Source organism: Loxodonta africana, chromosome 13 (assembly GCF_030014295.1).
Source record: "Loxodonta africana isolate mLoxAfr1 chromosome 13, mLoxAfr1.hap2, whole genome shotgun sequence".
Lineage (NCBI taxonomy): Eukaryota > Metazoa > Chordata > Mammalia > Proboscidea > Elephantidae > Loxodonta > Loxodonta africana.
Genome location: NC_087354.1, coordinates 13,760,203 through 13,773,711, shown reverse-complemented (window position 1 = coordinate 13,773,711; position 13,509 = coordinate 13,760,203). Strand labels below are relative to the sequence as shown.

Below are 13,509 nucleotides of genomic sequence, written 5' to 3'. Positions count from 1 at the left end.
CCCACCCCTTGGTTAAGAACCTGATATAATGACTTACAATATATTTAAGATTCCAGCCCTTGACACAAGCCACTATAATATTATTCTATTTTCCCACTTTATGGATTTACATGTGTATTACATGAGCAAAACATTTTACTAACACAAATATTTGAAGGATAACATCAAATGACAAAGCAATTTTAAATAAACTGTAAGGACAATAATAATGTAATTTGATTAATTAGCTCACCTTTTCTCTCAGCTGGAAATACAGAAGCAATGCAAGACACTCTGCAGCCATGTGAGATAACAATTTATCTGAATTTTGGAACATACAGGTCTGTAGAAAAGCAAGTATTTAATTAACTATTGGTAAATGTTTTTCAAACTTTTATTTAAAAAATTTAAATCTTAAAAAAACAAACAAAAAAACCAAATGGCTTACTAATTTAGAATCCACTTCAGATGATTTTAAGAGAATTTTAATTATAACTCTGTATTTCTCCTTTGTATGGAACTCAGTTTCCATAGACAATATTCTGGTTATCATCATTTTGATCACTGTTAACTGAAGCAGCGTTATTTCTCGGGAACTGCTCATCCAAGAGGGTCTCTTCAAACATGCCAGTGCTACAGAAATGGGAGCCAAATTGACAGAGCATGGCTGATGAGTGCCTTGGACACCTTGGGTGTTTGACCACTTTAGGGGAGTCATTGTAGAGAAATCTTGGTCTGGAAATGCTGGGTTGAGATAAAAGATGTAATCATGACTGTCATTTTCAAGTGAAGCTCCAAGAAGTACCTTCTTGTATAACTGTTCTAAAACTTCACAGAAAGCTTTCATTTTGATTTCCAAAATGTATCATATAAGAAGGTTGGGAGTGAGATGAATTTCTAAGATGTTTCTTCAGTAAAACCTGAAACAGAAAAAAAAAAAATTTTAATTTTTAGTGTTATTCATCAATTACAAAGAACAGTAACTATTGCCACTCTATCACTAAGTCTCTCGAGTTAAAAGTATTGCTCATGGCTTAATTTCTTAAATGGAAAATTGGTGATAAGAACGTCATTTTTAAGACCGTAAAAGTGGAATGCATGCCTTCTATACTGATTTAAGAACATATAATTATTTTTAATTTTCTCACATCAGAAGCTTCAGCTTTCCTCTAACATCTTTCCATGGGCTCTCAAGAGTTTCTCACCATTGGCAGTGTTAGTATTTTGGGCCAGATCATTCTTTGTTGCAGGGGTCTTGTCCTGTGCATAGTAGGATATTTAGCAGCATTACTGGCCTCTACCGACTAGGTGGGCGCAGTGATAATTCAGTGGTAGAACGCTAGCCTTGGTTGGATTCCCAGCCAGTAGAGGCTTGTGTGTGCCTATGATGCTGAACAGGTTTCAGTGGAGCTCCTAGACTGAGACGAACCAGGAAGAAAAGCCTGGTGATCTCCTTCCAAAAATCAGCCAATCAAACCCTGGTCAAAAAATGGTCCAATTCCGCTGTGCTTGGGGTCACCAAGAGTCAGGAGCCAATTTGATGGCAGCTTACAAGAGCAACCCACTAGATGACCGTAGTATTCCCACTCTAGTTGTTGTTGTTCACCTCCTATTTATGGATAAAAACTGAAAGTTATATTGTTATGACTTAGGAGATAATATTGGAGCCATTATTCCCTGTCCTAAAATGTGACCCAGCTGAGATGGACTCACAAGGACACATCAACTGGGCCCTGAGGTATAAAAACAATAACTAGGAAAACACCTTTTAGGGAACCTTTCACATAAGCTAAAAAAAAAAAAAAAAAAAAGGCTAATAAAACAGCACAAAAGACCCACATACTTTCCACTCTTACCTTTTTCTATTAGCATTTAGCAAACAGATTTGTTGGACCAATGAAGACCCTCCTGTCATTACTGAAACCTGTCAGAAACACCATTCAAAATGTAGAATCACAGTGACTTAACAGTTTTTAGCCAATCTGTCAAAAGGTGCTTTCGATGGTTTGGCCCATTTTGTAATGTTAATACATACTAGTCATCGTGTAAGGTTCCTCAGACTTGGGCAGACAGGGCTTTAGCAGCATGCTTGTACGTGTTCCCATTCTTGCTTCCAAACCAAAAAACCAAACCCAGTGCCACCGAGTCGATTCCAACTCATAGTGACCCTACAGGACAGAGTAGAACTGCCCTATAGAGTTTCCAAGGAGCGCCTGGCGGGTTTGAACTGCCAGCCCTTTGGTTAGCAGCCGTAGCACTTAACCACTATGCCACCAGGGCTTCCCATTCTTGGTTATTCTGTAATATTTCTTGGATTTCCAACTTCTGCCTTTTTGAATATATGCCGAATAAAACCTTGTTTGCGTTGCTAAACTTTGTGATATTTTTACTCTAGAACAGTTATGAGGCCAAAGGTATAATAAACTTTAAATTGTACAATTACATTATTTTTATTGCTGATTAATTTCCAATTTAAAATCATATAATAGAAAGAACCCTTGATAATCATTATAACATTAAATAAAAACTTTAAAAATTCCATCCCAAGAGAAAAGACATTAGGCAAAAGCGATCCAAAAACCAAAACCAAACCCAGTGCCGTCGAGTCAATTCCAACTCATAGCGACCCTATAGGACAGAGTAGAACTGCCCCACAGTTTCGAAGGAGCACCTGGCGGATTCAAACTGCCAACCCTTTGGTTAGCAGCTGTAGCACTTAACCACTATGCCACCAGGGCTTCCAAAAGCAATCCAAACATCTGCAAAATGCACTTGTCCTTAGGTGCCATGGAGTCAGCTGTACTTGTAGTTAGATGCAAATTTAGACATTCTGGTTTTTTTTTTGGTAGTTGTGGACACCTCTGACAAGGAGCAGGGAGAAGGAAAGGACATTTTGGGTCAGACACGGTTTTTAAAGCAGAGAAAGGGCAACCAACTCATCGGTGTCTGAGAACGGACCCAGCTGCTGTGAGGAGGCATGGTAAAGAATAAGCAGAAGAGATGACTGACAGATAGGGTCGCTAGGAGTCTGAATGGACTCCAGGGTACCGGCTTTGGTTTTCTCAAAGGAATGCTGAAGCCTCTGGGAATGACCTGGTCTTAAAGGCCACCTCCCCCTTCTTTCCTTCGGGCTATTTTACACATCTGTAAATTGTAGGCAACTGAAAACAATGCAAACAATTCAATTCTTGTCTACAGACATACAAATAAATTGTCTAGTGGAGGGCACCTCCCCCTGCCCCAGGCCACTTTTGTCTCTATTTGTAAATTGCTTTCAACATTCCTTTGCTCCATTTAAATTGGTGTTTCTATCACTCCTCCTTTGAAAGGGCTATAACGCCTGCCTGTCCCCTCATTAATTAATGAGTTACATAAAATCTTTGCTGTGTGTTCATTTTATATGGGTCATGATTTTATCCTTTTAAAGTTTATCCTTTAATAAAATCCAGACTTCCCTTCTGTACCTCAACCCATTTATAACCTCAGTACTCAGGAAGGAGCGCAGAGGGCGATCACTTCGTTTGTACAATCATGGCCCACTGACCTAGCCTTAATCCTTCTCTCCTCGCTGGCTTCCCCCACTCCTTTAGCTTCAAGGAATTTCAATTGCTGATTATCCCTACAAGACAAGATGTCCGTCTTAGTCTTGTCAAAGAGGAAAATTAGTAATAGACATCTTACTTTAAGGTTTTTCTTACCCACACAACACAGCCAAATGTTAACCTAAAAAACTTGACCCAAAAACTGCAAAAGCATTGATTTGGTTTTCACCAGAAGCTGCTCTAAAGCAATGTAAATTTGTCTTTTCCTGCCAGAAAAGAACAGTCACAACAAAACCATTACCACCTGACCTTATGAAGAAGACTGTCACGAGGTGCCATCCAGTCGGTTCCACCTCACAGCAGTCCTGTGTACGACAGGAGAAAACCCTGCCTGGTCCTGCGCCACCCTCACGATTCTTGCTGTGTTTAAGCCCGTTGTTGCAGCCACCGTGCCAATCCATCTCTTTGAGGGTCTTCTTTTTCACTGACCCTCTACTTTACTAAACATGACATCCTTGTCCAGGGACTGGTCCCTCCCGGTAACATGTCCACTGTACGAGAGACGAAGGCTTGCTATCCTTGTTTCTAAGGAGCATTCTGGCTGTACTTCTTCCAAGACAGATTTGTTCCTTCTTCTGTCAATCCACAGTACATTCAAGATTCTCCACCAACACTGTAATTCAAAGGCATCATTTCTTCTTCAGTCTTCCTTACTCATTGTCCAGCTTTCACATGCATATGAGGCGACTGAAAATACCATGGCTTGGGTCAGGCACGTCTTAGTCTTCAAGGCGACATCTTTGCTTTTCAACACTTTAAAGAGGTCTTTTGCAGTAGGTTTGCCCAATGCAATATGCCATTTGATTTCTTGACTGCCGGTTCTAGGGGTGTTGATTATAGATCCAAGTAAAATGAAATCCTTGACAACTTCAATATTTTCTCTGTTTATCACGATGTTGCTTTTTGGTCCAGCTGTGAGGATTTCTGTTTTCTTTATGTTGAGGTGTAATCTGTACAGAAGACTGTAGTCTTTGATCTTCATCAGTGAGTGCTTCCTCTTCACTTTTAGCAAGCAAGCAAAAAGACACTAAAATCAAAACCCATTGCCCTTGAGTTGATTCCAACTCACAATGATCCTACAGGACACAGTAGAACTGCCCCATAGGGTTTCCAAGGCTGTAAGTCTTTATGGAAACAGACTGCCACATCTTTCTCCCCCACAGTGACTGGTGGGTTTGAACTGCCAACCTTTTGGTTAGCAGCCAAACGCTTTAACCACTGCACCGTCAGGGCTCCTACTACAAAGACTCTAAGCCCACTGCCACTGAGTTAATTCTGACTCATTGCAACCCCTTAGGGTTTCCAAGGCTGTAAAGTTCTAGGGAAGCAGGCTGCCACATCTTTCACCAGCAGAGTCCCTAGTGGTATGGAAATGATGACCTTTCAGTTAGCAGTTGATCACTTTAACCACTGTACCACCAAACAAAGAAAACCTCATTGCCATCAAGTCGATTAAGACTCATAGTGACCCTACAGCTATAATAGAACTACCCATAGAGTTTCCAACGAACGGCTGGTGGATTCGATCTGCTGACCTTTTGGTTAGCAGCTATAGTTCTTAACCACTGTGCCACCTGGGCTCCTTCAAAAGACTCTAGGATCTCTTAATTTAAATCTCAAAAAACTATGCCGCAGGTGGGTTGAGGGCCAGAGATCACACTGTGATCTGATATCACTGATCTCAGTAATCCGGAGAGGACAGGGTTCAGTCAATCATGTTACGATTAGCTAACGGTTGATCTTCTACTCTTCTCCCCCCCTTCTCTTTATAAGCTTCATTGTAACTGGCCTTCTCCAAGCCATTTGCTTGGAGAATGGTCTCTCTGTATGTGTATACAATAACTGCTCGGAATAACCTTAAAATTCAATTTCTTCGAGTTTTGATTAATTTTGAACAGTCTAGTACAGAAATAAGTATTAAGAAACCTACAGATTTTAAAGTTATGAATAAAACTTTTGATAACTTTTCTGTGAATCCTGCTTTCACATGTGGTGTGCATCCCATGTGATTTATTAACATAACAAAATATTAGTAACTCTGGTGGCACAGTGGTTAAAGTGCCTGGCTGCTAACTGAAAGGTTGTTGGTTCAAACCCACCAGCCACTCCACCACAGAAAGATGTGGCAGTCTGCTCCTGTGAAGATTTACAGCCTTGGAAATCCTATAGGGCAGTTGTACTCTGTCTTACAGGATAGCTATGAGTTGGAAATTCACACCACAGCAGTGGGTTGGGTTTGGTTTTTGGTTGTTCCCTCTGACATGTTGAACTTTACCTGAGCCCTGTGAACCTAGAAAACAGTGATGGTTAAGAACTCCCCCTACCCTTTTGTGTTCCAAGGAAGGGCTAAGCACAAAGGACCATCCTGCCCTCCATATTCCCAGGTAATACCCTCCTCCACCCTTACAATGTCCTTAATTGCTGAGTCCATTTTGTCTTTCATCATTTTGGTGTTGTGGCTCTGATAGGATCCAACTTCTCCTTTGGATCTTCCCTTACTCCACCACGCAGGTAATGATACCTCTTCCCAACCCTTTGTGCTCCATTCCTGATTGGCAATCTTAGGATCCAACAGTGACCAGATTCCTTGTGCTATGTTATGTGATCTATCTAGGGATCTCCATAAACGGATTAACCATTTATCTCCATAAATGGTTATATAGATCTTGTCTCGGTTGGGTGAAAGAGGACAGAGAATCTGGTTTGTCAGTCTTTTCTGTTTATCTGTTTTGAGCTAATGTCAATCAAGAATTTCATGCTCATGAGGAAGTGGATATCTAGACTAGTGAGTTTTGTGTTTCTAACTTTATGTTTAACCCATGGCTGAAATTTCAGAATTCATGCTATAAATTCTTTATGTCTATATGTTTATACATCTGCAATTCAGAAACGCCTTTACCTCTCACAGTGTGAGTGTGTAACATTTTCCTACCTCCAAATGGTATAAATTAATGTAAATGTAATAAATTATAAAGTCTCTTAAAACAGCTGTATTCTGATTGGCTTAGAGATAAACAAGTACTTATATAAACTGAATATTCCTACAAAAAAAAATTTTTTTTTTTTGTACAATTCCCAGAAATTAAGGAAACTGAATCTGTTATAGTTTCAATGTAAAATAGAGAGGAAAAATGTATTCTTTAAAAAAACTAAGAAATGTTTTAAGAATTCAAGTTCACGTAATTAGGGAAATCCTTGGCAAACAAGACTAGTTTAATAAAAAGTTGTCTTCTCTGAATTCTAAGTGTTAATATACACAGAGATTTTTACTCTACTTGGCATGTTCTCCCTCAGCTTCTGCAGATTTACTCATTGAATAAGCTAGCATTACTTCTACTTAATGGTTAAGCTTATAAAAAACATAAATTTGTGTTTAACCAAACTGAATCATTTTTCTGACAAACTGTACTTCAACAGTAATTATGTCAGCTTGAAGATAGTAATTTCCAGGGTTTTTGGGTAACTTAAAACTTTTGCCTAATACTAAATTGGATTAACTAATGGATATTCATTATACATATAGATCATTTCAAAGTAACAGAATACTGATTCCTGGGTTACTAAACATGATTTATATACTTTGCTTTTTATTTTTATCTGCTAAAGAAAGGCTATCTATCTGGGTCTGTTAATGTGTTCACTTTTGCCATCTTGAGAAGTTGTACTACTGCGTGGCACAAGCAGTTAAGTGCTCAGCTACTAGCTGAAAAGTTGGTGGCTCGAACCCACCCAGAGGTGCCTGGTGATCTGCTTCTGTAAGGTCACAGGCTTGTGAAAACCCTACTGAGCAGCTTTACCCTGGGCACATGGGGTCTCCGAGAGTTCAAATCAACTCGATGGCAACTAACAACAATGGCTACAGAAAGCTGTGAGATGTGCTAGTTAGCTGCAAAATGCTAGTGTCTGACAGTTTGTAATTCTCTCTCTCCCAGTTTTCTCTGTGAAATAGGAGTTACTGTGGTTATAATTAATACATGTGACTCAAACTCTACTAGGAGCAATAGCTCCAGAGACAGAACATCGTCAGCAAGGTGAGCAGCACGCATTTTTGCTAAGGATAAAAGTCTATGTCTCACCGGAATAACCTCCTATAGTTTATATTGACTTCATTATGTCCTTGATTATTTAAGGAAACAAAAATTTCTCATATAGGAAAGAGGCGAGGTTCTTTGCAATCATATTACAATCTTTTATTGTCACTTTGGTTAAATAAGAAGCTAAGTGCTGTTTCTCAGTAACCCAGGATCGATTCCTATCTTGTGTCATTTCCCTGACTTATGATATTTTGTCCTTCTAAAATTGAATCCTAAATGATATCTTTGTACCTCAAACCGTATCTTTGAGATTTTACAGAGGGCCCCTTAAAAATCACAAAGGATTTGTTCTTTGACTTTGTAAAAAAGAGAGGTGATAGAAATGATTTTTTTTTTTTTTTCGTATCTGTCATGGGTAGAGCTGTCAAATCAGGAGAGATGCTCAGCCTTCTCTTGGTTAAATTTCTGGGGTAAAATGTTATTAATATTTTAGAAATTGTACGCTAAATGAGAAGTTCCTAGAGAACTGCCTTGCACTTGCTGTTCATGATATGTTTCTACTCATCAGTCCTGGTGTTTTTTGGCTGATATTAGACCCCACCAGTATAGTGTGATCCGTCACAATTTCGGCTACTTTTTAAAATGTTAACTTGATTGCAATTTTACTCCTTTGAGTCTGGCGTCTCTAGACAAGTGGTCTCCAACTGGGGATTCACATCACCTATCCCTGGAGTTTTAGCAATACACAGATGTTCGAGATTTACTCTAGGCTTTAGGACTTAACTCCAAGACTAAATCTCTACTTGATATTCTCCATATATTCATGTTATATTATGTCAAGGGTCTTCTATGTTGAATCTGAAGATTTTTTTTTTCTTCTTCTGTAAAGGTTATGTTCATCCATTTTTATAAATTAGATATAATAGCCCCTCTTCCCTGAAAAGAGGATTAACCATAAGGTTTATTGATATTTTGTCTAAAACTCTTTTTGGATGAATTTTTATCTTGTTTTACATGCCACAGGAGCAACCAAATTTTCTTGTCGGCTGCATTACTCTTATAATGAACTCTTATCAGATCTTTCACTTTTGAAAACTATCAGTAATAAATTAACCACAGACATGTTAAGTCTTGTGTTATTTACAAGTAGTTTTTATTTTTTGTTTTATTCGTACGCATCCCAGAGTGCTTCCTCTTCAACAAAGGACTCTCTCAGAGCCCTGTGGGAAAAGGCTAAGCCAGTACTTCTGGGTAGAGACTTCTGAAGGCATTGTTTAAACAATTTTGAAACCATACCAGTGGACTGAGTCAGGATGTTTAGAAATTTTGTAGAGAAGCAGATGGGTTAATGAGATTACTTCCCAAGATGGAGCAGAACAAGAATTACACAAGTCTGAATGATCTGACAAGCGGTGACTGTGGTTTTCATCTGGAAAATTTTTAAAAATGTTTTAAAGTTCTATTTTTTGAATATATAAGGAACCCCTTTTCTCTTAAGCTATAACAATTTAGTACCATGCTTTTGTAAACTAAAATGAAACATTTTAAAATATCTTATTTTCCCTGTCTGCCATCTCTGGAATTTGCACTCTTATCTTCATGGCAATATAATTATTTACATAGGTTCAATAAGAATCCGCTCTCCTTGTTATCAGGACATAATCGGAATCACAGTAAAGGGATAATTTTTTTTTATAAGAATCAGCACAAAGCCGGTTCCTAGGAGGCAGAGGTTAAGGATGTCCCAAATGTCCAACTTTTCCCAGCTGCTGTCCCCACTCCATCATCTCTAACATCAACTACTCCCTCTCCCCTCAGCATACTTCCTCCTGTCTTTGGGTTCTCTAATTTGCTGTAATGTCTCACAGAACTCACTAACCTAACCTTATAAAGGAAATGGCTCACATGGTTGTGGAGGTTGGAAACTCCCAAATTCGTGGATCTGGCCCTGTCTCTGCTCACAGATACTCAGCTTTCTTGCTCCATGAGCCGGGAAGCCCACCGTACCATCTCCTGCAAGTCTCTCCTGCCGGTCTCTTCTTCCGTGGTGGTGGTGGGCTCTTCTCTTTCCCAACTCTGTGGTGGCTCGTTTCAAGCCTGGGGATAGCAAAACTGACCAATCCTCTTAGTGGGCCACAATTACCCTATCACTCAGTCCCACCCAATCACCTGGGTGAGAGTTATGGGATTATAGCTAGAAAGGCCACACAACAGTAATCAATCACACTGTACATACTACAGCCAAGGCCTCGCCTGGATGTCACATTTGAGAATGATGCTCACTTAATCAGATATGACCAGACATGTTTAAGGAAGTAAAGTTGACTTTATGGAGCCAACACTTACAAATTCTCTTACAAGATTCCCAGCCTCCCAGATGAGTAAGGAAGGTCACTTCCCCAGAAGGCCCAGGAAACTTACAATATTTTGGGGACCTTAAGAAGAGAGGAATTTGCCCAAATTTATGGGTACTACAGGCAAAAGCTGATGGTAAGGTCTTGGCTAGGCTTTCTAGCCTAAAGAAGCTTTATTTTTAATAATATTTCATTGTATTTTCAGTGAAAGTATACACAGCAAAACAGGTTCCCATTCAATAATTTCTACACATATTGTTTAGTGATACTGGTTACATTCTTCACATTGCATCAATATTCTCATTATTTCTGTTCTACTTGCTCTGTTCCTGTTAACCTAGGCTCAGGGCCCTCCAACCTTCTTAGCCATGCATTAGAGTATTTGTTAACCATTTGGTCTCACATAGATACTTCTTAAAACAATGCAGTACTCAAGGATGATATTCATTGCTTTACGAACTGCTATTTAGCAAAAGGTGACTTGAGAGGACAGGTTCAAGGCTTTAAGAGGGTAATGGTCTCAGGGATTCTTCCTATCTCAGTGAGTCCAATAAACTGGAACTTTTGAAAATTTGAAGTTCTGTTCCACATTTTTTTCTCCCTTTCTATCAGGATCCATCTATTGTGGTCTTGATCAGAAGTGATCAGAACGTTTGGCATTGGTAACTGGATACCATCTAGTTTTTCTGGCCGTGGTTCACACAGACAATTAGTCTTGTAGACTGGTTCCTTCTCTGAGTCATCTTGGGTTTCTTTCTCTTTTGCTCCAGATGAGTAGAGACCAATAGTTATATCTTAGACAGCCACTTGCAAGCTTTAAAGACCCCAGAAGCTACTCAACAGACTAGGATGTAGAATACAAACTTTATGAACTACATTATGCCAACTGACAAAGTTGTGCCACATAAATGACCCAAAGTCTTCAAACCAAGAAAACTAATCCTGCAAGGTGATTGGTTATGTCTAAGAAGTATCAGTTTCTGTCACCCTTTTTGTCTTATTTTATATATGTGTGTGTGTGTCCCCACCTGTGTGTATACATATTTATATGTGTATGGATACATATAAACACACGTATTTTGGTTGTTGCTGTTGCAAAATTATATATAACACAGCTTTTACCTAAACATCTTTTGTGTGTTTATGTATGTGCACAACCTAGTGGCATCAGTTATCTTAGTTAAGCTGTGCACATTTCTCCCATATTTTGTGCTACTTTTCTATCATCGTAAGTAAAAAATGACTACTGTCTACGGAACAAATCCCCCTCTCCACACCCCCCCACCCTTGGTAACCACCAATAAATGCTGGTCTGTACATACAGATGTTCTTGTCATTTTATAAAAGTGAGATCATACGATATTTGTCCTTTTGTGAGTGACTTATTTCGCTCAGGATAATGTCCTCTAGGTTAATCCATGTTCCAAGGTGTTTTGGGAACTCAAAATTTTGTTTATCCATTCATCCACTGATGAGCACTTAGGTTATGTCCATCTTTTGGCTATTGTGAGAAGTGCTGCAATGAACACAGGTGTGCATATGTCTGTCTGTGTCTCTTCTATTAGCTCTCTAGGGCACATACCAATGAGCGGAATTGCTGGGTTATAAGGTAGCTCTGTTTTTTTTTTTTTTTAAGGTAGCTCTATTTATAATAATAATAATATTATTATTATTTTTGAGGAACTGCTGTACTGTTTTCCATAGCAGTTGTACCATTTTACATTCCCACCAGCAGTGGATGAGGGTTCCAATCTCCCCACATCCTTGCCAACATGTGTTTTCTTTTTTTTTTTTTTACCATTTTAGCATGGGCTAGATGGTGTTTCATTGTAGTTTTGATTTGCATTTCTCTCGTCTGGGTAATTGCTGCTGGGAAGCCCTGGTGGCATAGTGGTTAAGAGCTACAGCTGCTAACCAAGGTTGGTAGTTCGAATCTACCAGGCGCTCCTTGGAAACTCTATGAGGCAGGTCTACTCTGTCCTATAGGGTTGCTATGAGTGAGAATTGACTTGACAGCAATGGGAATTGCTACTGACATAAAGCATCTTTTTTTCCTGTTCGTTGGCTGCCTGAATGTCCTCTTTGGTGAAATGTTTGTTCATGTCCTTTGCCCATTTTTTACTTGGGTTATTTATCCTTTTGTATTCAATTGGAGAAGTTTTATATATATATTTCGAAATTATACCCTTATCAGATATGTCATTCCAGAAGATTTTTTTCTGTCTGTAGGTTATCTTTCTAGTGTTTTGATAAGATCTTTTGATGAGCATAAATATTTAATTTTTATGAAGTCCCAGTTACCTATTTTGTCTTCTGCTGGTAAAAAAAATAGTTCCCACAGATTTCTCTATGTTTTCTTCCAAGACCTTCATAGTTTTAGGTTTAACAATTTAGGTCTTTGACCTATTTTGAATTACCTTTTGCGTATGGTATGAGGTATGGGTCATGTTTCATTTTTCTGCAAATGTATATCCAATTTTGCCAGCACCATTTGTTGAAGAGACTGTTTCTTCCCCATTGAATGGACTTTGACCCTTTGTTGAAAATCGGATGTCCGTGGATAGGTGGATTTATTTCTGGTTCTCAATTCTACTCCACTGGTCTCTGTATTTACTACTGAACTAGGACCAAGATGTTTTGATTTCCGTGGCTTATACTGTGTTTTGAGGTCAGGCAGTGAGGCCTCCTACTTTGATCTTCTTCAGTAGTGCTTTGGCTATTTTGGGCCTCTTACAGGGTCGCTATGAGTCAGAATTGACTCGACAGCACTGGGTTTGCTTTTTTTTTTTTTTACCTTCCCATATAAAGTTGGTGATTAGTTTTTTCATTTCAGTAAAGAAGGTTGTTGGAATTTGGTTAAGATTGCATAGTATCTATAGATTCCTTTGGGTAGTACTAGTTTCCAAATGTGTTGGAGCACAATTTTTCATTGTATTGTTATGATCATCTATCTTAGTTGGACCTGCTGTAATGTCTTTTATTTTGTGTCTTATTTTGGTTATTTGCATCTTCCCACTTTTTTTCCTTTTCAGTCTAGCCAGTGGTTTGTATATTTTATTGATCCTTTCAAAGAACCAACTTCTGATCTTATAGATTCTTTCTACTGTTTTTCTGTTTTCTATTTATTTCTGCTCTGATCTTTATTATTTCCTTTCCTCTGGTAGCATTGGGCTTCTTTTGCTCTTCCTTTTCTATTTGTTCAAGTTGTTGGGTTAAGTTGTCAATTTGGAATCTTTCTTCTTTTAATGTAGACATTTGTTGCTATGAATTTCCTTCTGAGCCCTGCTGTCACTGCATTCCAAATATTTTGGTATGTTGTATTTTCATTTTTGTTTGATTCTAAATATTTTTTTCAGTCTTGACTTCTTCTATGAAGCAATAGTTTCTTAATAGTGTTATTTAGCTTCCTTTTTTTTTGCCCTTATTCTCCTTATTCTTCCTATTACTGATTTTTAGCTAAAAAAAAAAAAATTTTTTTTTTTTACCACTAATGGTCAGAGAAGATACTTTGTATGACTTAAATCCTTTTAAATTAATCAA

At 38.5% G+C, this 13,509-nt stretch overlaps 1 protein-coding gene across 4 annotated transcripts in view; it reads right to left on the bottom strand.

The window, feature by feature from the left end:
• Window positions 1-13,509, bottom strand: part of LINS1 (lines homolog 1) — a 43,930-nt gene that overhangs the window by 11,506 nt on the left and 18,915 nt on the right. For 2 of the 4 annotated variants that reach the window (XM_010593866.3, XM_003413798.4), the window contains exons 2-3: window positions 428-899; window positions 233-322 (exon numbers count right to left, since the gene is read on the bottom strand). In XM_010593866.3, coding sequence (XP_010592168.2) covers window positions 233-322; window positions 428-826 — 489 coding nt within the window. In that variant the 5' untranslated portion in view covers window positions 827-899. Of the gene's footprint in view, window positions 1-232; window positions 323-427; window positions 900-1,127; window positions 1,240-13,509 lie in introns of those variants that run through there. The other 2 variants (XM_064296244.1, XM_064296245.1) reach the window with 2 other exon arrangements.